The sequence below is a fragment of the Rhinolophus sinicus genome, linkage group LG13, assembly GCF_036562045.2.
Source record: "Rhinolophus sinicus isolate RSC01 linkage group LG13, ASM3656204v1, whole genome shotgun sequence".
NCBI classification, from domain to species: Eukaryota; Metazoa; Chordata; class Mammalia; order Chiroptera; family Rhinolophidae; genus Rhinolophus; species Rhinolophus sinicus.
This window is the reverse complement of record NC_133762.1, coordinates 51,605,254-51,630,757: the sequence shown is the minus strand read 5'-3', so window position 1 is coordinate 51,630,757 and position 25,504 is coordinate 51,605,254. Positions and strand designations below refer to the sequence as shown.

Below are 25,504 nucleotides of genomic sequence, written 5' to 3'. Positions count from 1 at the left end.
GCTAGATAGGTCACTATATGGAGAGGTTTCAAAAATACAATGCTGAATGAAAAGGTCAAGAATCTGTATAGCCTACATAATACGAGGCCTTTTATATACATTTAATCACACAAAACCAAATGTATATGGTTTATAGATATTTCTATATAAAAATACAGTCTAGAAGTTTTTACATCCGGTTCTTAAGTGCAGTTGCTCTGGGCAAGAAATGGGAAGAAGGAAATGAAGGCATGGTACTGGTGAGAAGAACTTAATCAGAAATGACTTACTCTATCATTTAAAAAAACAAAAAAAGGAAGTAAAGAGGCCAAAATGTTAATATTTTTTAAATTCTTGGTGGTCGATGCATAAGTATTTGTTATTATTCTCATTTCTTTTCCGAGCTTAAACATTTTTTAAGTTAAAAAAAATAAACCTATATAAACATCATCAACTTTCACGTATAAAAAGGAAAGAAAAACAATAGGAAAAAAAAGAAAGAGAAACAATATCAATGAAATTAATTCATACATAAGCAAAAGTTCCTGCCCAGGAATGAGATAAAAATCTTGTTTACAAGTGCAGAGCTATGGAGAGAGACTACAAGAGTTTGAATACTCCCTCTCTCCTTACTACCTGTGGGATCTCAGGAAAGTTATTTACCCTCTCTGTGCCTGATTTTCCTCATGTATAAAATAGGGATAAAGCAGACTCTACTACACAGGGTTGTTTTGAGAACAAAAATGAGGTAATATTGCAGAAGTATCTAGAACACGGCCTTCCACACAGGCGAATCTCAGTGACATATGGAAGTGAGTACACTGCTTCATTATACAGCCTTAGACTTTCTTTACAAAGGTATTACTCCTCTGAGTGAAACTTCCTTTAATACATTGAAATTATAATTAATTATAAGAAGAGAAATTTGCACTAGTTTTCATCCACAGCACCAAGTCTTGTTTTACAGCATAAAATACAAATGAATTGCAATAGTAAAGTTCCCATTCATTCATTTGACCAGTAAGTTAAAAACATAATTATAATGTCATTTAATGTGCAGTGCAATTCAGCACATGAGATCTCTCTTGGGCCCTAGCTAGAAGGGTTTAATTAATGGATTACCAAGAAGACTTTTCAGTCGAGTGGCATCACCTATGAGATAAACTTGAAGGATTAAATTATTAAAAGATTCCAACATCACTTTTTAGAAATACAGACTTTCAGGAGTTGACATGCAGAACACATAAGACCTTAAAAACGTCTTCAGTTTAAGATAGTCAAGATAGGATTGAAGTAAAAAAAAAAAAAAAGGTGAATAATCAGGTAAAAATTATTTGAATTATCAGAAAATTATTGACAGAAAGTATCTACAAATATATGTAGATACCAATGACATACAGAAACACTTATAGCAGAAGAGAAAGCTAAGGGCTCCATGGCTAAAGAAATCATTAGTTGTGTGCTTTTAGTTTTGTCCATTGCAAAGCTAAAATTAACAACACTGCTTTCTATTTGTATTTTGTACACTTTTAAACATCAGTGTTTCATACATTTACTGCTCATTTTTTCAACAGTAAGTTTCATAACTACAGATATTCTCTCATGGGATGGAAGTAAGAAAGATGAGTCAGGGTCTCAAACTTTTGCCATGCTACAGAACCTACTTCTATTCCTTGGAAAGCCTACCCTGAGGTTTGAGACAGCAGACTCTCTAGACCATCAATGATAAGTCCTTTCTCCACAGAGGGTGAAAGAGATTGTTTTGAAGAACTCACTCACTCCCCCAGCTCCAGCAGTGTTAGCTTCTGTTTTGAAAGCTAAATGTATAAGTTTAGTATGTAGATCATGACTGTATCAGACCCAAATCAGCATACATCAAAATGTACCAATTTTCACTGAGGGAAATGTATTATACTACGGTAAGCAATTTAGTTCCCCTACTTAAATAGATTTGTACAACACGTGGATAAAATGGCATAAAATAAGTGCACAGCTCACAGATCCCTCTTCCACCACCCCAAGATACTAAGCAAAGGTTTTGGCTATCTGGCACATCTATCATAGAAAAATAAATAAATACCATATAGTCTAACTATAAAGCAACAAGCTTACTCATCTATATCTAAGAATAATTGAACAGTTGAGTGATATTCAGCTTCACAACTGGAACTTTTGTTTTACCTTATGCTAGATACTCAACTATGGTCTAAAAGGTCTATTATTTAAATTTTCAAATAGTTCTATAAAACTCAGTTTACAATATCATGAAATCTAATGCTTTGTGAAATCTTGTTTTAAAATAGTGTCTAGGAAACTTACATAAATATAAGATGCTAAAAATGAATTTTCCTCAAACTACAGTGTATGAATTTATATTACACATACAAAAAAGTCATGATTAAATCTCATTTCTCAAAGAATCTCATAATGTTCTTTTGATATAAGAAGACATTAAATCCAACTTCTAGATTTAAAGTTCTCGGGTGAAACTGGGTTATTTGTGGAAAAGAAACTAGTTTTCATGTAGGTATGGGGATATATATTACATGTACTTAAGAATATTTCTGCATAAATATAGTTCAAGTTGTGAGATTGATTATTGTAACACAATTACAAATATATATGTCTGCTTTTTGTACTAAGTTCCTGACACCTTCTAAAGCCCCTAGAATTTCTTGAGTGATAGGAGTATCTTTTATTATTTACAACACTCCCTTTTAACTATACCTGAGTTCATGCTAATGAAGTGACTCTAGGTGGGCTCTTAGATACCTCCCTGATGGGAGCTGGTTGCCAGAGGAACTACAGTAGAGGTTTGGAAACTTCTAGCTCCACCACTGACTTCTGGAGAGGAGAAAAAGGGGATAGACATTGAGTTAATCACCAATGGTCAATGATATAATCAATCAAACCTACATAATAAATCCCTACACAATGGAGTTTGGAGAGCTTCCAGGTTGAACACATCAGGTACTTGGAGTGTGGTGTGCCCAGAGAGGGCATAGAAGCTCCATGAATCCCCATACCTTACCGTCTGCAGTTCTTCCATTTTACTGTTCCTGAGTTGTAGCCTTTAAAATAAACCAGTAATAGTAGGCAAAGAGTCTCCCTGAGTTTTGTGAGGCATTCTAGCAAATTATCAAACCCGAGGCAGGGGGTATGGAAACCCTCAACTGACAGCTAGTGAGTGAGAAGTTCTGGTGACAACTGGGATTTTGACCGGCATCTGAAACAAGGGCAGTTTGTGGGACTCAGCCCTTTAATCTGTGGCATATGACACTAATTCCAGGTATGGTAGATAGTGTCAGAATTGAACTGAATTGTAGGACATCCAGTTGGTTGGTGTGATAAAGACACACACACATACAGAGAGATTTGTTATGAGAAGTGTTGTGAGTAAGAATAGCTCAGAATTGGTGTCAGAATTGGATTTTGCTAGGCAGGCCCCAACTCACAGAAATACGTGTTTTGGGAAGAGATAAGATGAAAGGGTGGGGATTGAGGAACCTTTGATACTGGATGGCTACCTAGTTACCCATCATATGAAACTGTAGCTGTGATGTGGTCACTTGATAAAGTTAAAAGTTACTAACTGAATTTAGAAATGGTGGTAGATCTGACTGTCCAGAAGTTGGCTCATTGGATACATAAGGAAATGCAAAATAATAAGCATGCTAAACATACAACTTTCTGTTTATTGTTTGTAACAGTTAAAAAGAAATTTAAAGAAGTTCTGGGTTGAGCCTTCATGCTAGACCAAACTCAGATTTTGATCAGTCTGAGTTTTGGTCATGAGCCTCAAAGCTGCCTACAAAGGGAAAAGTTACGCCAGGACAACAGAAAGTACCTTTAGTCACCAAGAAAGTAATCAATGTGGGGGAAGGACAAATCCAAGGAACTACTGAAACCAGAGGGTATAAAGTGAAAGAGTTGCCTTATCTGTGGATCAACATCATCAGCCTCTGAAGAACATTTACTAAAATAGATTGTGAGGGGAGTTAATTTAGTTAATTTAGAGGCACTGTCTTTGGTTTCGAATGCTGCAGGATGGAAGAGTATGTTTGGGTTGATACAGGACTCACAGCTCATTATGATACAATCACAGATGGCTATGTATGATCCAGACACACAGTAGGTTATTCCTGAGGGAACAGTCAGCATGATGAACGGTATAAAATCTGCTATAAGTTCTCTTCACTCTGAGAGCGGGGACTGTCCAACTCTCCCCATAAATGCCAAGAAGAAGCAGTTTTTATGCTTTATATGCAAGCCATTTGGGACTGGCTTTATGATTACTGGGATATTTACCCACGAAATAAGCCCATTACCCAGGTCATGGTAAATGCTGTGGTTAAGGGGGCCCCTTTTGGATGAAACTCCCTGTAACTCTACTGCTGCAAAATGAAGCTTCAGTAGGAGAAGCCTTACGAAAATTGCTGTCTCAGCTTCTTCTCATGTGTCTTACAGGTGCTAATAAAAACATTAAATTAACTAACAAGAGAATGCAGAGAGACAAAGCAGAGGGTCAAGGGACATGTCCCACCAAGGTGGACATTTTTAAATGGTTATTAAGAAATTGGGTGAATAAAGCAAAGATTGATAGTCATGAAACTAAAATGGAAAAAAAAAAGGGAAGAGTCAAGGGACTCATGCCAGTAGGGTGGAAATCTTTAGATAAATTTGATGAATAAAATAGATACTAATGGTGTTGAAACAATGGTCTTAATAAGGAGATATTAAAGGTTGGGTGGACCAAAGGAACTCTCTACTGGTCTTCCAACATTAAAGGGCCCCAAACAAGTCTGGTCAATGTACCCGTTTGTAGGAATTTGGAAAGCTGGAAGGCAAAGATTACAATGAGAAACAGACCTAGAATCACATCACCAATAGTTAGGAGGAGCAGTCAAGACAAGGCCTGACAAAAGGGCTTGAGTCCCCTGGCTCAGCTGTCTGCTGGGGAGCCAACGACTTACATCCATGAGTGGGTAAAATTGTCAGGAGGTGAAGAGAATTTACCAGGACTCCTTGATAAGGAAACCACAAGCACTGTGGTATCAAAACCCACTGTGGAAGTCCTGACGTGGACTACAATGAGACTGAGAGAATATAAAAATGTGAATGTTGATAGGATTATGGAAGTTGGAATATTTAAATTGCTTTTATATAAAAAGGTTGTTTCTCCTAGACCTGAATGTTTTCATACTTCCCTTACCTAGTATTGTAAAACCAAAACCTGTTAATGAAGTCCTATGGAAGCTACAGTTAGGAACGTAAGGGTTGATGAAATTAAGGTGAAAGTTTGTAGGAGAATTGATATGTTTGAATGGGTTTTGTATGAAGTAGTTGTGTGTCTTTTACCTGAATGTATTATGGGTATGGACACTGTGTCTTTTGGGAGAACACCTCTTCTACCTAGTGTTATAAAATAGAAAGCATGGTGATCTGCTCTTTAAGCAATATTAACTGGACATACTAAATGGGAACAAAACAAAAAAATTGTCCAAGCTTATACAGTGTAGACTAGAATCTGGAATGCAGATGAGGACAAATTCTCTGTGAAACAGCTACTATGACTCTAGACTAGAGAATTTCCCTTTAAGAGGAAATTACTAGCTTATTATTAGATGTTAATTGAAACTACACCTATGACCAAAGGACATAAAATAACCTTGAAGCCTGAAATACCCACGATGTCTCGGATGATGTTAGGGAAACACTCTAAAGGTAAGGGCAGTGTCCAGAAGAGTTCCCTGATAAAATGAAAATGGTTTCCACAAGTTTCCATCATGCTACTGGGGAAATGTAAGGTGGAGGGAGATACTTGTGAGCAGGGAGCCTCTTTCCCCCTAAGATTATCTTCAGAACTGCATGAGGAGCAGCTGGAGTCTATCACCTTTTGAACAGTGCCCTCTAAACAGCCCTCAACTGACCAACAAAGAGCTGCTAGGTTTGTAGAAAGTAGTTCCAAGGTGGACAGACTATGACCTGTCTGGAAAGCCACCACTCTGACAGAAGAAGGTAAAAACAAATCAGCGCGGAGGGCTGATCTACATGCTGTTTAAGGATGAAAGCGCCTACGTTTCACTTTGTACTGACTCATGGGCAGTAGCCAAAGGCTTGGCCATGTGGTCCGGCAGGAGGACAATGGAAACACAACCTTTTAAAGTGATGCCCATAGGGCGCATGGTCCTGTGGAAATCACTATGGGAACTTGAAGGGTGCGTGAAAGTAGGGCACATCAGTGCTCATCAGCAGAATCCCCCTCCAGGTTCCGAACATGTTCTGAATTAACAAGCAGATTTCCTTGTGTACTCGCTTACGGTGGCCACTGAGCTCCATGAAATTAGTGGAAATGACGGTACGACAGCAATCCAGAGATGGGCTGAATTTAGACATATTCCTCTTGCAACCTCTAAGACACAAAATGCCAATAAGAACTGTCTGCCTGCCAACAAGAGACAGAAACTGCAGATGGCTATATGGCAGATTCCCTAGGGGAAGGCCCTGAACAGAGCTGGCAAGTGAGACTGAAGCAGGTAGACACAAAGGGGGCTACAAGTAGGTCTTGATGGGAATGGGCTCTTACTCCTCACTGGGTTTGGCTCACTTAATGGTAGGTGAAAATGCTAAGAGCAGTACTATAGAAGAGCTGGAACAAAAGACAGTGTATACAAATTTGGATCACTGAGCCACATGTCTTCAGACCTAGGAACACACTTTATAGACTACAATGTGCAACAATGGGCAGAGAGGTGTTTTCCTCAGAGTAATAGTTTAGTAGAGAAGCAGAATGGGCAATTGAGACACTGGTTCTTTAAAGTAGGGGGATATAAAAGCATAAAGGGCTGGCTTAAATGCCTTCACCAGCGTGTGCACACATTCAGTGTGAGTGGTGCTAAAGGAGTGTCCCCACTAGATATTCCTCAGTTTTTCTGTGGACTTGGGGGGAAAGAGGTGGGGGGATACCTGTATATCTATGCAATTCTTGCAAAGGTGGGGCAGACACTAGTATGAAAACTATATGTTTTTCTTTCTTCCCCTCATCACCTCAACTTTTTTTCCACCTACCTAATGCAGGGCTCTCAGGACCAGTGCTGAAACTACAAGTGCTGGAAGCAGAAATGATTCTTAAGCAAGAAAGCGTAACTATATTTTTAAACCTTTATGTCAAGAAGTCCTACAGGCCTGATGGGGTGGGTTGTACATTGACCCCATCTGGCAAAATTAGGGTTAACAGGGAACACTGCTATATTGCCCAGTGGTCAGGTAACTATCTTCCTTGCAGTAAAAGGAAATTTTATTTGTCAAATTAATATTCTCTAACCACTGACTATCATGCTATTTCCTTCTTGACCCCAAGTAACAATTAGCTCTGGGATCTATAAACGGGGAGATGGCTCAGATCACTCTGACACAAAATAATAAATAGGTTTCTCGTGTTGGCGGCAAGTCTCTAGCATCCTATTTGTGAAGAACAAGTTGTAAAGCTTTATTATTTCCCATAAAGTCTGAACAGTTTGAACACAGAGGAAATAAACATCAATATTTCCCCTTTTCACACATTTACATGTAAGTTGTAAGCACTGGGGCTAGCAGTCTCAATCAGAAAGTCAGTCATAACACATTTCAAACCCATAAAATGATCACTTTTATTTTAATGAGGTTTAACAATAAATTGAGCTTGGAAACCATCTCTGAACACAGACTCTAAATCAATGGGAAAAGACTTCACTATCAATTCCCTGGCTTAAGTTAAGCAAGTCAGGACATAGTTCCCAGGTCATTAATGTTTTTTAAACCTCTTCCTCTTTGTTTTATTTCATTCTGACACTACTAATTAAACTACAGAGTTTTTAAAAATAGGAAAAAAGATGTACAGCACACCTAAAACATTCTTGGTAGATATACCAAATGTCAAATATGGTCTGACCTTCTCATACAGATGCTATTTTCCTGGCTTCTTTATAACAACCAGCCAAGTTACTGGAAGACCCAAATGAACAGAGAGAACATGAAACTAAATGTCCTCTTAGGCTTATTTTCCAGTAATTCTGCTAACATTTATATGTCATTAAACTTCAAGTGCACATGCGTTTGTTCATTAACAAATGGTTTTGAATACCTTCCTAGGATTGGTAGATAGAGCTGTGAACAAAGTCCCTGCTTTCATGAAGATTACATTCTAGTGGAAGGAGTAAATGAACCAATAAATACATAAAATATAATATCAGATGATGATAAAGACTGTGACATAAACTAAAGCAGGGCAAGAGGATAGAGTAATGGGATGACATTTTTAGATACGGTGGTTGGAATGACCTTACTGAAAAACAACTAACCTTATAAAGCATTTACTAGAAAGTAGACAGTATACTGAATGCTACAGAGACATTAATTCATAATCTCCAACATTTCTGTGAGGGTAGAGCTATTCTTACCCTCATTTCCAATTGGCAACATGAGGCACAAAGAAATTTCATAACTTGCCCAAATCCAGAGTCTGAATTTGAGCCCAAAATGTTGGGCTTCAATGTCCGTGTTCTTAACTATTTTATGGGAAGGGGATATCAATGGAAAGGAAGTTCCAGACAGGACGAACACTCATTTAAATATGCCTAATCAAATGATTCTGACTTCAGGAAGTTTCAAATTCTATCTAAAATGGATTATGCCACAACTCAGTCAAATAACTTAACAAAAATTTGAGGTAGTTACAAAGTACTAAGAAAAAAAAAGAGTAAAAAGAAACAAAAAAAGTAGAGAGACCATAACACTAGATAATAAACAAGGCAAGGATTCCACCAGAACTCTCTACCCATGTGTTTTATGTCTGGGAAATATAACTTGGTACAGATGCTTTGACAGATATACATCAATCTTATTTTTAGAGGGCACAACTAAGGAAAATAAGCAGAATAAAAAACATATGTAATGAATTAGTCTACATTTAATTGGCTTCCATATTGTATAACAATGCATGTTTGACATTCTAATTTAGGAACTAGAGATTTCTTTTTTTTTTCCTTTTTAAAACAGGAATATCAAATTATATTATTGAAAAAAATGTTTACAAATCCCTGTATGCTTATTGTTAAATAATGTGAAGCATAAGACTCTTTCATGGGGATTATAGGAATGTGCTCTATGTGTCATTAGAAAATGTCAGGCAGCTGTTATACCACATCCCAGTCAAGAAAAGCCTGTGCTCTGAGCCAGGTTAGAATACGGTTTTCCTGAATTGTTTACTATACTAGACAGAGAGAGGCGTGCCATGCCCCCCCTCTATATCCCGGGACACAGATGTGACAGAATCTGCTGACCATTTCCACTAGTCACTGCATAGTAAAACCACATGGAAGCATGAGGGAAAAAGGCCAACATCACCAAGTATTTTCATTATCCGATCTCCCAAATAAAATCTCCATGAATAAAGAAGAAAGGACCATAGACTGAGAATCTGACAATTCGGGTTCTTGGCAAGGTTTCATTAGTTAAATTTCATCTGTGTGATCTCAGACAAGTCACTTCAATTCAACTCCATGAGGGTGGGGTCCCTGTCTATCTTGTATTTCATTCTTTTCTAAAAGATACGCAAAGCCCCTGGTACGTATTTCAGGAACCGATCAATGTTTGCTGAGAATGAAACACTTCTCATTTCCTACTATGTACCAGACAGAGTGTTAGATTAAAAGTATAGAGTCTTAAACAACAGGATTTAAAAAAAAACCTTTGCCCAGCTCTTAATGGAGAAAGTGGCTTCAGTGGCTAAAAGCGTGATTTCTAGATTTTTTCAGCTTTAAAATGTTGTGTTGTAATTGTAAGATTCTTACCAAAAGCTCCATTGCACCCAAATGTATGTCCTCATTCACGGTGATGAATAAAAAATTGTTAAAAACCATGGGGAACAATTAACAGAAACATCTCACATATAGGCTTTAAAATATTGATTCCAGCATTTCTGAATGGAGTGGCAAAAAAATAAAACAAGAGGGAAAAAATGTCTTGTGATGGTTAATCTCAAAACAGGATGTTGCTTGGACTGTGATATTAAACTGTTTTAGGTAACAGGTTTGGTGCCCATGACAACCAGTTAATTTGGTATGTGGAGAAACACCACTATTGCAGGCAACAGAGAATGTAAGGAAATGTTTGAAATATTAACTCTTTTGGGATGTGTAGTTCTCTAAATTTCACCTCCCTCTATGTGCATGGCTGTACAGATCAACCTCATAACTACGCAATATTGTGCATATAGAGGCCTGACCATTCTTGATAGATATACTTAATGTGGAGTTTCTCGATCTCTCATCATTCTTCACATCCACCCTACTATTCAGGCAGTGGATACTATTAGGAGAAAGATAACCAAGATATTTTTCATTAATTTTAAAACAATAAGCAGGCTATGTCCTAGACACATGGAGGAAGAAAGCCCAGGACTGCTAGCCTGCCCAGAACAGCAGTTAGCTTCCTCTGCTTGCCCTCCAGTTACCTCTCAGTATGTTTCCTGGGTGATCCTTAGGGCCCTCCATCCCAGTTCCACAAAGACACCCCCAAACACAAACTCTCCCAGAATGCTCTCTCCCAAATGTCTCCACAAAGTGGAGGGGGGGGGGGAGGGGAAGCCTGGATTTCATACCCATAAAGCTTATTAAAATGCAGAAGGAAATCTGTGCTCAGCCTAATAAAAATATGCTTCTAATGCCACATATGTATATATGTGTATGTATATCACACACCTAAGTATAGGAGTCATATTAAAACAGGAACAAAATCATCTATCCACATAAGGAAAGACAATAGTTTGGCATTATGTGCTGTGAGGAAAGAAAACAAAAACCGAGTGTGAATGGAAGTGATTTCTAAGACAGTCCTTTGCTCTCCACACACCTTCAAATGGACAACTGAATTCAAAATACAGTGGCAGGCAGAATATGAAAGAGAATTTGCAAACATGCAGTTAAGGTTGTTTCTGATGATCTTCACTAAGCAGAATAAACACAGAGGAAGAATAAATCTTTCCTCAAAATGTCACAGGTAGGAAGAGGAAAGCTTCTGAAGGCCTTAGGAAATTATAGGGATTTCACAAATAGCATGTGATTAGAAATAGACAAACTCTAGGTGGTTCTGAAAAACGAAGGAGCTAATGGGAAACACACCACCTAGAAGAGCAAACAGATTCAGAAGGGCACTGCTACAAAGGTAAATAGGAAGTTACCTCTGCTTCCTTAGCTCCAGCGTCAACACAGGATAGAAACCGAATTAATGTTTCCCCCTCAAAATGAAAACAGCGATTCCTATCACTGAAGAGCATGTGAGTGGCAGGCGCAAAGACTGAAAAAAAGCTTAAAGGTGTATCAGGTAAACACTAATACCCAATTATGTGTTTTGGTTTGTGTTGTTTTCCTCCCAATATTTCTTTTGTAAGCTGGACTTTGGGATCTGCTTGACCCTAATCAACTAATATTTTCCTTTTTTTTCAATTTAAAATTACAGAAGTTTCCATTCCTAACAGTTCTTTCACTCTAGTATGTTGTCTACAACAGAGGTATGGTGAAGGAGTGCGGTTGCATTTTTTTATTTTAAGATCACTGATGAAGTATAACATTACCACAAATTCTATTTTGCTTTCACCTTGCATTGAGGCCTGTCTCTCAGCCTGGAAAGTCATATGCTGAGAAAATGTGATAGACACCAACCAGTCTGTCAGTGGGCTCCTTACACTGCTTAATAAAGTTCATGGCTACAAGTGCTGTATTATTGCTATTGCTGCATAACAAATATCCCAAACGTAAAATAACAAACATTTATTATCTCACAGTTTCTGCAGGTTAGGAGCTCAACAATGGCTTAACTGGGTGGTTGCCTCAGGGTCTTTATAAAGCAGCAGTTAAGCTGCCACCAGGGCTGCAGATGGTGCAAAGCTTGGCTGGGACTGGAGGATGTGCTCCCAAGCTCACTGCATGGTTGTCGGCGGATCTCAGAAAATCCACTTCTGAGCTCACTCATACTGTGGCAGGCAGGCTTCAATTCCTCACCATTATGAGCCTCTTCAGAGGTTGTCTGAGTCCCTCACAGCATGGTGCAGGTTTCCTCATCTCAGGGCTGCCTCGTGACATGGAAGCTGACTTCACCTAGAGAGAGTGTGTAGTGGGTTGAATGATGACACTCCCCCGCCCCCCAAAGTTATGTCCATGTCCTGAGACCTAGAACCTCTGAATATGAATTTATTTTGAAAAAGGGTCATTGCAGATATAATTAAGTTATGGATCTCAAGACCTTGAGATCATCCTGGATTAGGGTGAGTCCTAAATCCAATGACAAGTATCTTCATAAGAGAAGAAAAAGGGAAAAGACACAGAGAGGCACAGGGAAGATGGCCGTGTGAAGACGGAAGCGGTGACTGGAGTTATGTTGCCACACCAAGGAATACCTACAGCCACCAGAAGCTGGAAGAAGCAAGGGTGGGTTTTCCCAGAGAGATTTCAGAAGGAGTAGAGCCCTGCTGACACCTCGATTTCAGACCCCTGACCTCCAAAACTGTGAAAGAATAAATTGCTGTTTTAAGCTTTCAAGTTTGTGGTAATGTTTTTACAGTAGCAAGAGAAGGCACCGAAAATGGAAGCTCTAGTCTTTCTGTAACCTAAGCTCCGTAATTCCATTACTCTGACATATTCTATTCACTAAAAGGGAGTCATTACATTCAGGTCAGACGCAAAGGGAGGGGAACTGAACTCTACTTCGGGGAGAAAAATATCAAAGGACTTGTGGACATATCTTTCAAATCAATAAAGTGGCCATCTGAAATTATCAAAATTACTTTTGCAGAGTTTCCCTTTTCTATGAGGACACAATATTAGAAGAAAGCAGAGACGAATGGCTGAATCTTGAGAATGGTATAGGATTTTTCTTAATTGCTATCTGTAACTTCCACATTTTGTCAGACAGCAGTCACTGCTGCATATGTTCAAATGGATTACTGACATAAACTTTACTAGTACAGTTCCTGGTGTCATAATTAATTTATATGTGACTCATCTAAAATTACTATCAATAATAAAGTGCTATATGAAATAAGAAATTTCAAAAATATATTCATGTACATCATCTCACTTAACAGTTTATTAAATTGCCACAATATTCCTATAAGAGAGTATGATCAAAGAGACTCCAGAAAAGGCCGTACATTTTAACAGAAAGAACACCATACTGTGAGTCAAGACACCCAGGCTCTAGTCTTGGTTCTATCCTTTACCATACAACCATACGGGGAGAATTAAATAATCTTTCTGGGCCTCAGTTTCCTTAACTGTAAAATTAGGAAGTCAGATGAGGAGATTGTTAAAATTCCTGTCAACTCCAGGCGCAGCAGTATTACCTCTATTATCTCCAAAAAATAGACTAAAATTAAAATTATACATATGTCAGAACTAAAATAGAATATTTGTAGCAAGAAGAACAATTGAAAAATTCATGGCCTATCTCGTTTTCCACAACAGAAGAGGTGATTTTCCTTTTTAACCCAGTGGTAAAGTGCTTTCACCCCTCCGGCAATGAATTTCTTCCAGATAGTAGTATAGTTCTCAGCTCAAATATCATCTCTTTGGGAGGCCTTGCCTGACCACCTAGAAAAAGTAGCCCCTTCCCTCTCCATTTTACTGTCACACTTTATTTTCCCTGTAGCCCTTGCCATTATCTGAGGTTCTCTGCTTTTACGTGAATATGATTATCTGCCTCTCTTTGCTAGAACCTCAGATCTAGGAGGACTGGAACCTTAGCTGTCTTCTTCACTATCGTCTTCTACATTCTAAAAGGGCACGCTAACTCAGAGTAAGCACTCAATAAACACTAGTTGAATAAGTAAATGAGGTATGTGAAGTATTTTCAAATAATAATAGAGCCCTGTATCTATATGATGTGTTACAGAACTAAAGAGTTGTTCAGTGTATGTTCCCTAACAAATTCACCTGAGGTAGATATTACTACCCCCAGATAATCATGATGGGGAAACTCAGGCTCAGAGGTTAAGGGACTTTACAAAACAATTAGAATGTCCTCCATTCAGGACTTCTTCTTAGACTTTCTACCTTCACATATAGTATTCTTGACTCAGAGTCAATCTTTTATTCTACAGTACAGAGCTTTGATGCATCAATGTTTTCAACTGGAAACACATCTAATCAAGCCATAAAGTGATCTACTATTTAATCTTTGAGATTAGTGCTTAATTACAAGGAGAATTAATACATTTACAAATTGTTCTGTGTTGCCCACTTTTGAATCAAATCATATGTGGTAGTAATAGTTCAAGGAACATTTTAGTGCTGGCCAGAAAATCTTCATTTAACTCAGTATTAACTACTTATTTCAATAAATGTATTCTGCAATTCCTGCACATTAACTACCGTGGCTCTGAGATTAACCTTTCCTGTTTGCTTGTGCCTGACCTCAAAGCTTCGTAAATTACTCAAAGCAATTCTGGGGACTTTAATTTATGAGAACACCTTCAAATATTCATCTTCTAAATCCTGGAAATTATTATCCCTGCACAACAGTAACTCTCTTTTAAATCTTAGCTTATAACTCTGATTAAACACATCCAAAGTCTGATTACCCCCACTGTGGTTAATGCCAGTGTCACAGCTAACTACTTATTTCACAGCGGGGATTGCCTTGGAGAGCCTATTTACATTATTACTCAGAATTGATTTACACTGTTATTTCCTATTGATCACATAGGAAAAAGGAGGTATAGACAGTGTCCTGTGAAGCCCTGCTAAGATGTCAAGTAATGCAAGCCAAGCACAGACATTTATTACACACTCAGCCAAAATGCAACAACGTAAATACCAGTTGCTTCCAAAATGCAGGTATTTTCAAAAGATACTATTTATAATTAGAATTGTGTACTTATTTCATCGCAAAACCACCTCATGATGGAATCTATGCTATCGGAATTGGTCAAATAAAAAAAGAGGGAAAACTAAAGGAAATTGTAAGTATAGGCTCTATGTGTGCCATGTGGACAAAAAAGCAAATTTGCCCCTTTGTTCTCCGAGACTGCTAGAATCTGAACAAGCAGCATATCTGGTCATGGGGAAACAGAGAGGCTGCAAATGGCAGCAGTACTAGCTCTGCAGATTTCTGGAATCACATCGTCCTACCGTGAGTGTCTTGTTGGTTGGTTTCCTGGCAACTCTGACTATGACAAAGACAAGGCTTTCATTAATTCCTCCAGTAAATGTGTATCAGGAGCCACCTCCTCTGTGCTGGTTACTATGTCAGATGTTAAGGACACCAGGAGCAAATGAGACTGATAGGACTTCTGCTCTCTTAAATGTTATTCTGTTTAAGAAGACAGTCAATGTTACACAAGTAAACAAATACAGATATCATCATTAAGTGTGAAAATACGACAAAGGAAAAGAAGAGATGTCAGAGTTCTCGTCAAACAAAGCCTTACTCTGTGACCCAAAAGGATGCCTGTGTTGTGCGGCAAAAGGGAAAGGGGTGTAGGGCAAGGTGCCGGAAGGCAAGGCCTTTGCTCAGGACTACACCACGGTCTCGGTCAACGGTCCTCACACTTGAGTAGGCAGCAAATTCACCTGAGAGCTTGTAAAACCACCGTTCCCGATTCAATTGGGCCAGGGTGGGACACGAGAATTTGCATCTCTAACAAATTCCCAGGTGATGCTGCTACTGAGCACATTTTGAGAACCACTGCCCTGGGTTTTACAATCTTCCTGACCTTCTTACTTCCACATTCATCATAAGGATCACTAAGGAGATAAAAAGGTATAAAATTAAATGTATGTTTAGTATAAACAAAAGAGGTAGTAATTATGAAGAAATAGATTCAAATCAACAGGAAATTCCTAAAGCACTTAAGAAAACGAGCAAATCAGAGTTAGTTTTAGGAGGAATGATCCCATCTCTAAGAAGGAAGACAATTTTATGCTCCTCAAAAACCATTTTCCCTTTATGTAATATAAATAATTTAATTATGGAAGGGTTTGTGAGGGCTCTCAGGTCTCCATCAAAGACTGGCAGAGTCATACTTGTAGCAGCATGTCCACTCCACTGCCTTCACAATCAGACGCCTGCCGGTAGGGCCCCTGATGGCTGAAATCAGGTCATGCCTTGCAGAGGACTCACTCAGAACCATCTTATGACTTACCTACTCTAGAAAATGAATTTCCTCAGGACTACAGGCTCCCTTTCAGCACATTAGCTAACACCACTGGAAGAAGCAAAGAATGAAGATTTATTGTCTGATACTCTGTGGTGGTTTGAATTAACTCTCCCTCCAAAGACTTGACTCATTCACTTTCTGGTTCTGGCCCTATTAAGAAAAATGACCATTTGTTCCTAGGCATTTTTTCTCAAAGTGGCCTCATAATTTGAAAGATTTAAAAGGCTTCATTCAGATCATCCTCCCAAGGTGATGTTTCCATTGAGGCAACAGAAGTAAGGACTGTCCCAAGGAATAGGTGGTAGGCATTTCAGTCTCACGTTTGTCATTAGTGATCTGAGTAAGTCATGTATATTCAATAATATTCAATAAATATATAACCTCTCTGGGTCTCAGCTTCCTCCAGTATAAAAAGTGGGGATTGCTATAGGCCAGGAGTCGGCAAACTTTTTCTGTAAAAAGCCTGATAATATAAGTGCTTTAGCCTTGTGGTCATATGAGTACAGTGCCTGTTGCAACTACTCAATTCTATTATTTGAAATCAGCTATACACAATATGTAAAGAAATGGGCGTGACCATGTTCTAATAAATTTTATTTACAAAAACAGGCAGCAGGCTTGGCCAACACCTGTCATAGACTCTAATATGGACTAATTTCATTGTTGGCAATAACAAATCTAACCTCTATGTACCTGAATTTCTTTTTGTGTTGTAATAAAATATAATTACAAAAAATAAAAAATTAAAAAATATATATAATTACTTACCATGTTACTTTTTCATCAAAATTTCAAAATGACTGTTGAGCTAATGTTTCAAAGTACTATGATTTCTTGATGAAGGGCACAAGAGAAATACTAATTATTATCAACAGTATCATTTAAGCAACTATCATCTGATTGTTATTGCACATGGGAACAGAATAAGGACTCTGATTCATACCACTCTATGATATTCAAACATATGCTTTGGTCTCTCACCCTAGATTTTCCTTTTAAATGATTAATGAAAAAACTGAGAGTCTGATGCTAATATTACCATTTCACGTCTTCCAAAGATTAAATAGAAAGAAAAAAAGAAACAGATTCCACCATTTTATATACACAGATTTCATTTTTTTCATTTATCTTTGATGATTATTCAGCCCTGCAGTCTAAAAGCGGAACATTCTCAAGAAATAAAATAGACGTGAGCTATGATGAAAATTGTTAAATGAAGTTGATATGGTTTCTTTATTTTTATTTGTTCATCTGTATGAGAAACTCCATTAAGAGTAAATTTCTTCGATAAGAGACTTTGGAATCAGATATATGTTAAAACATGACTTAGAACAATGGAAAATTCACACTAATTTCATCATTTCTTAGGAATACTAGTGTACATTTTCTTTTGCATCCCTTTAACCACGAATTATCAACCAGTCTGCCACCTTGATTGATTAATTTGTTATATAGATAGTTCTGTAGTACCCATTACATACTAGGGGTTGCTAGAAAGGTGGAGAGTTCGTATGTATAACAATAAAAAGCAGCACATGAAAAGTGCCCTCAGCATGTTAACATACAGTCTTCTGGATTCTGACAAAAAAATAAAAAAGAGAAAGTACTTTTTAGCTTAGTTGATTAGAGACTTATTTTATTGCAGAAGTGATATTTGAGTTGAGTCTGGAAGACAGCTGGAAAGAAACAAAGAAAGAGATTTCCAGATAGCCCCAAACACAAACCCCATGTACAGATATACCATTGTGAGCAATTCAGATCATACAAAACGATTGTAAATAGTTCAAGATACGGCAGTAAATCATGGAAGGCCAAAGATAAGGCTAACAAGCCTGTGTTTAAAGAAAAACGCAATGAAGAATTTTAAGAGGAGTAGAGTTAGATTTTATTAATTCACTCAACAAATATATTTTGAAACTCTATTATGTGTCTAACATTTTTCTAAGCTGCCTGGATACAGCAATAAATGAAAAAAAGTGCAGAAAAAAATCTCTGCCCTCATTCTAGAGGGGGGAGCGACAATAAACAAAATAAATAAGAAATGATACAGTGTATTTGAAGGTTGAATGCTACAGATAAGCAATTATAAATATAGCAGAGAAGCAATGATACATAGGTTGGTGTGGGTGGCACCTGAGACTACATTTGAGCAAGGGTTTGAGGTGTGCAGGAGCGAGCCATATAGGTATCTACAAGAGTAGAATTCTAGATTCTAGGCAGAGGCAATGATAATGTAAAGGCAGTAAGGACCAGCAAAGCAGCCTTTGTGAGCAAGGGAGGGGACAGAGGAAGATGAGGTCAGAAAGGTAAGGAGGATCACAACATTTAGAGCCCTGTAGACATTTATAAGGACTCTGGATTTAGGAATATTAATCTACCAGCACTGGGCAGAATAGATTACAGGAGGCAAAGAATTAGAAGCAGAAGCAGCAATTAAAAAGCTATTTTCCAGGTGAAAAGGACTGAAACAATTCATTTATTTGAGCACTCATTCAGTCACATTAATTCAGCAAATATTTAGGAGACACCAGGCTAGATATTGACACTACAACAGTGACTGAGATGGACAAACCTCTCCACATAAGGCTGACCCTCCAGTGAGAATGATGATAGAATGAACAGAAACTTCTTACATGTTGACAAGTTTCTAAAATTCTGTAGAAATCTAAATTTTATTATGAATATAAAAATATCTCTAATACTGTAAAATAGAAGGTCTCAAACTTTCCAGTTATATAAAGAGTCCTTACTCCAGTTTTTAAGTCATTTCCTTAGGAATAGCTTTCCATGAAATATTGGCCAATATTCTTTTCTCTCTTAAAATTACTTTTGAAAAGGAAGACTGGATATTTTACATTAAAATAAATTATTCAAAACACCCATGCCATGAAGAATAAATGAAGTATCTGAGGCTTATCATCCAGCAATCATGATGAGTCACAGAATATAGACTACAAGTATATTTAATTCAAATACAAGCATTTATGAATAGATTAATTTAGCAAGCAAAAAAAAAGAAGCAACGGCCAGTCCAAAATTACCAAGTTTTTCTGTAAAACATACAATCGCATTTTCCAAACAAATTGCTGATGCATGAAGATATTATCACTGGTGGATGGATGACTGGCTTTAGTGCCCCTATAATGATAAACCCACTGTCACAGAGGACAGATAGGAGCTAGTCTCTGCTGTCAAACTGTCATGGAATTATTAAATATGGAGGGGAAAATGACCTAAACAGTATGTAATGAGCCCTCTTTTCATTCTCTCTCTACAAAAGCACATCTGTGGATTGTTAATGACTCTGATATGGATGAACCAAATGGATGAAAAAGAAATAACATCTCTCAGGGATAGGAAAAGGGAAAATGAATACACGCAATGTTTATAAAATATAAGGGCTTGTGAAAGTATTGTGAACTATAAAGTGGCGTATAAATGTAAGCTACTATTACTCATTTTTGTATTGTTTTCCTTGCTTTTCTTTACATTTCTTAATATAAATTGTTAATCTTTCTAAACATAAATTCCAAGACCTCTTCACAAATTGTCCATGTGTGTGACTTTTATGAGGTGGCACTGCCATTTTCCAATCTGATAATTTCTATTATGTTGGATGATTTGTTGTTGTTTTTTAACTAGACGTGCCCTGTGGGCTCTGTGCAGTGACTTAAACGTGTGTCAGGCTCTCAGTATCTCAGCATCTCAGCTCACATAGATTCTGTACTGAGTTGTTGACTTTCCATGTCCAGATTCCTTGTCTCACAAAGACTCACTTGCCTTGTGATGCCGAGGAAAGCCACACATTAGCTCGAAGATATGACTCAACACAGAATTCCTCAAGTACAGGTATGGGTATTATTGATTTTTGTACTTCAGTGCCTGGCACTGTACAAGTCTTCAATAACCCTGAACTAAGCTGAATGCCTTATTTAGAAGGATGTCAAACAGGAGCAAACACATTAAACAAAATTATCAGCGTGTCAATACATACACGAGAGCCGCCATTTAATTTGGTCATATTTAGTTATTCTGAGGTTATCTGTCTCCAGAAATCTCAGAGTTGAAGAATTTTTGATATGTGTTTTAATCTATAAGAAAGTAATGAGTCAATAGGAGACCAGGCCTTATTCCTTGGTTTAAGGATAAATACAAATCTGAAAATCATAATCTGCTTGTTCTCAGGGTGGTATTGGTTAGCTTTATCACAAGGTAGTATGGTGTTAAAAAGGAAGACTGACCAATATTTATAAACATAGAGCCAGATGATCCTGGAAATAAAACCACCCCTAATACCCAGGCTCTCTGCGTCAGAGGGAAAACTGCTTTAAACACCATTGTACACAAAGGACTTTATGTGACATAAACATATACTCCAAATAAGAGTGAGGGGGCATTTGGCACATGATTTACTTCTTTCACACAGGATAAAACACTAACAAAGAAATAAAAATGAAAATCATTAAAGGGAAAAATAAGCAGTATATAGTTGATGTACTTTCACTAGCAACCCGTTGTGAGAAATACAGGATGCACTATTATATTTATAAATAAAAATATAATTTTAGTATATTATTATTTATTAAGTAATCCTCAAATTTTAATATGCTTTAAAGGATTTTTAAAATATAACACCCTATCTCTCCATTCACACATATCCATGGGAGATTCATTCTTATACAACCTGTCTATACAGAGCCCAAAGAGTATTGTACAGATCGTGTGGTAATTTTTCAGTCACATTTTCTCCACTGCTAAGAGGAAAACTAAAAACAGTTTCATTTTTACATAAAATGTATTCACAGACCCAGGCAATATCATAAGAAGCAGGTAAATGAAATAAACAATTAATTGGTGTCTCAATTTCTGAATCAAGGCATGTCTTAACTGTGCAGCAAAACCCTCTAGCTCCACCACCCAGGCTCTGAAGATTATGTGATTAAAAAACAAAAATCTGTGCCTTTAACCAGTTTCCTTCTCAGTATTTTTATTCCACACCACCCCATCCAGTTGGCTAAACGACTAAACAACAAGGTCAATCAAATGTAATACTTCTTTCTATTCAAATATAATGGAAAATTTGACCATTCCACATTCAAAGAGCAAATACAGTCTCACACTGACAACCACATTCCATTGGCTTTTCCTGAAAGCAAAGTGTGACAGATGCCTTGGCTGTAATTGCCAATCAGCCTTTACATGGCAGCTGAAAACACAATACATCACTTTGATCTCCTTTGCTCTAAACACATCCACAATCAAGAAACCTGAACAAGGAATAAGAAATTGGCATCATTTCCCAAAGCTGTCACTACATGACACTTAAATACTATAATGTATATTTTGCTCATATTTTTATTTTTCTGTTTCAGAGACACTCTGTCAAAGATCTGAACAAAAATCATCTACAGATGAACATAATACACATATATATTTGGAAAACACATTTTATCACCATGAATACAATTTTAATATAAGCACATTTAATTAAATACCACCACTACCATTTCCTTTCCCAGTTATGCACCTGAGGAATGAAACAAGGTAAGAACGCACATCACATTTTGAAACAGTGTTTAAAAGAGTACTCACATTTTGCAGGCAGGTCATAGCCACATGTGATTTTCGCATGTCCAGTATCACAGCCGTTCAGGTTACGACATTCAGCTAGCAAACAGGGGCCAGCTGCTCTGTGAATACAGCCATCCACTAGAGGAGAGAGAAAAAAAAAAGTTAGCCAGTATTTGCCCTTTTGGAAATAAATGCAAAACTTGAGATAGGAAGAGAAAAGGAACCCAATGTGTCCCTATTGGAAATCACCATAACCCGTGGAAGAGAACACATGGTGTCCAATCTCTCAAACATTATATTTTCTTTTGCTTTGTTCCCTCCCCCTTCTTCTGCCTTGACCCCTACTCCGGTTCAAGACATTGTTTCGCCATCTAATTGTGTAAATTGTGTAGGACACAGCTCCCTGGCCCATACTGGTATTAGCAGCCTTGCACTCCCCCCCATCCCCCAGGCAGTCGGCGCCAGTCAGTCGGAGGTCGGCTGCTCACAGCAGCTGACGGCAGCTCTCTCCGGCTGCCGGCCGCTCATGATGGACACTATATTTTCTGATGTGTCTGAGTGTGTGTGTGTGTGTGTGTGTGTGTGTGTGTGTGTGTGTGTGTGTGTTTGGTTTCTGTGGGGAGAAGAAGTAGAAGGGTTACAGAAGTAGTGTGCTATAAAATGTTAAAGAACAGGTTCTCTTGGCGTGGAGCAGTCCCTGCTTTGTAGCATTTTCCAGTTTCAACTGTGTAACTGTTCCCACCATGTCCATTTCAAACTCTCAACTCAATGTCACTGAACACAAGGTTGGGAAAAAATGCTAACAATTCTATCTCCTGAGCTGATAAGTGTTCCTTTCAACACATTGCAGATTGTAGATGAAAAAAAGTGAGAGGAGAAAGTAAGAAAGGCATTCCGGAACATTTGTACTCACCTCAAAACTGAAAGACTAGAATTAAAGCTAATCAAAGCAAGAACCAGACCTCTGAGTTCTCCCTCCCCCAACAGCATGATACAAATCCAATTATGTTTATTCAGGGTATCTAACAGGGCATTAGATGACAGGCAAGGGTAGCTTAGGTTTTGATAAATGCCCATAAAACCACACTCACTCACTTGACAGGGACTGAAACAGAACTTCTGCTGCTACTGTTCTAGCTCTGCTAAATGACCACGCTTTCTGTCTGTCACCAACCTCAGGGCTCATTGGTTCTCTGACCTCCCATCCTCGTGCGCCTTCACATCTGGCTTTCACAGTGAGAATCAACTTTTGAAAACACAAAGCTGATACCACTGGAAATGAAAACTGGAAAATGAAAAACTGAATTTGGCGTGAATGCACAGGGAGAAGGCTAAAAGACCATATGCACATTAAATCAGGACATTGAGAACTTGGGTTCTGAGCTGTTATTGACAGGGCCCCTTGGACAGAAAGGTAATCCAAGATTGCAAAAAGAAGGGTAATGAGACAGAAAGAGAGAGTCATAGTTATGTGACATGAGAAAAGAGACCAGGATATTAGTGGTCTGAAGCCCTCCCCCTCGCTCCACGGTTCACAGCAGCATGTAGTTGATTGTTGCTTTTTATTATTTTTAATATTATTTCGAGAGGAAGTTAAATATTTCACAGAAGGTCATCATTGAGGGACATATAACTTATCTAATGTCCACTTCATGCCACTGACTGGCATGAAGGCATCACTTTTGGTTGAATGTTTCCTAGGGAAACAAGCTTCTCTGGGCTTTCCTACATCACCACTTGCATATCTGCAAACTTTGAGAATGAACCTGGGCCTCAAAGACCCTCACAACAAAATGAATTCACTGCAGACTACTGTAAACTACAGTGTTCTGGAAAACCTATGTTCTACCTTTACTAGGAATATAATGTTCAAGCCTGCTTCCTTAGGAAGCAGTGTCAATAGGGGCCCTGCTGCACATGGCTGTGTATGGACTTTGAATAATATAATGCATGAGAGGCCCCAGCATAGTGTTTGCATTGTGTTATGTGCCCCATTAATGCTAATCATCTTAAACTCCTTAAGTGGGAATTTTACGTAAATTTTAAAATATTTTCCTTATTTAAAAATAAGGAGTGTAAGGGAGGAAGAATATGAAAACAATCATTTATTCTCCCACCCAGAGAACATAACATTCTGATGCTCATTCTTTTATTGTTTATGCACACACATACTCATACATGTAATTTTTCTCTTGCAAAAAAAGTTCAATAAATTTTGTTCCCACTCTTTCACATAGCAATTTTACTTTAAAAATTTATTCTATAAAATAATTAACACACGTGCAAAAGATATAAGTAAAAGATATGCCAAATAATAGTGAAAATTGGGAACTACTCAGAAAAATAGAAAGCTGGTTAAATAAATCAAAGTCTATCAACGCAATGAACTATTATACAGTTGTTAAAAATAATGGGCCAACTCTACATGGAAATAGAGTCCTAAACATGAAAAGATTTCTAAGAGAATCGCCAGGTTTAAAAGAGTATAGTCACAATTTTGTTTACAAAGTTATACACACACACTTATACACATACATATACATTTGTATACATATACATATAGAGGTATTGAAAAAATATACACCAAAATGTAAAAAGTGATGATGGGATAAGAAATGGGGTGAGACTATTAGGGAAAAAAATTAGAACTTAATTTCTCTATGTTTGAATTTTTTTACAAGAACTTCAAGATTTTTAAAGTGAACATATTTTTCTTGGCAAAGAGATAATTCCTTAGTTTGAAATGGATAACTAAAATAAAATTTGCTACTATACGTAATCATATGCTGTGAAATATTGTCTACATTACTTAGATTGCAGCCTAATGCAGTTTGTGATATCTGATTCTCAAAATCTTCATGGTTATACCAGCATTCCTGACTGCTTAAAATCTAGCTGAAGACCTATTTAATAATAATGACTGTAGCTTAAATGTACTGAGCATATCTACGTGCCAGACGCTATAATGAGGACAGTCTTATAAGGTAGATACCAATTTTATTATCTCCAGTTTACAGGAGCTTAGAAATATTCCTACAGGAAAAAAAGAAAAGACAACTAAACTCCATAAACAAATATCTGCACCAAAGCCAATTTGTTTTTCTTCCTGGACATAGAGGTAGACAGCACTAAGCAGCTTTTCTCATGTGGGGTCATGAGATTGAGTTCCCTTTAAAAAGGCATGAGTAAAATGTATGCAACTACTTCTACATCCAATCCCTAAAACTCATGCATGCATTCCTCCACCTAATCTTCCGTCGTCTGCAGGCTACATGCAAAGGATGCATTGTAAGACTCCAGTTCCCCACAAGATGGTACAGCAACTAAATGGAAAGTACCTGAATCCCTAAATGACTCTGTGGAACAGTGCTCCCCTCACCCTTATTTCCCATACTGGACTGTCAATTAAGTGATAGATAAACTATTAGATAAAGTCCCTGAAATTTGGGTATGTTTATCATAGCAGTTTGTCTTGACTAATATATTTACTTCTATTTTAAATACTATAATGATAATTTTTCATTCGGCTTGATCACTGCTATGTTTAAACTTTATGCAAAAATTCAGATTTTATTACTAGAATGGACACGTTATTTTGACCAACTTCTTTCCCTTAGGTATGTCTCAGAGTTCTTAATTATACTAGACTCTGAGGACTCAAGGAACACCAAAGCCATCCTGTCCTATTGATTCAAATAGTTGTTCCTCTTACTTTGTGATTGAAATCAGACTAACAGAAGATAAAAGCTGAGGCCTGCCTAA

General features: G+C 37.6%; 1 protein-coding gene across 4 annotated transcripts in view; it reads right to left on the bottom strand.

Moving 5' to 3' along the window:
- Window positions 1–25,504, bottom strand: part of MACROD2 (mono-ADP ribosylhydrolase 2) — a 2,106,080-nt gene that overhangs the window by 1,401,240 nt on the left and 679,336 nt on the right. For all 4 annotated transcript variants that reach the window (XM_074317443.1, XM_074317442.1, XM_074317444.1 and 1 more), the window contains exon 5: window positions 21,764–21,880. In XM_074317443.1, coding sequence (XP_074173544.1) covers window positions 21,764–21,880 — 117 coding nt within the window. The remainder of the gene's footprint in view (window positions 1–21,763; window positions 21,881–25,504) is intronic.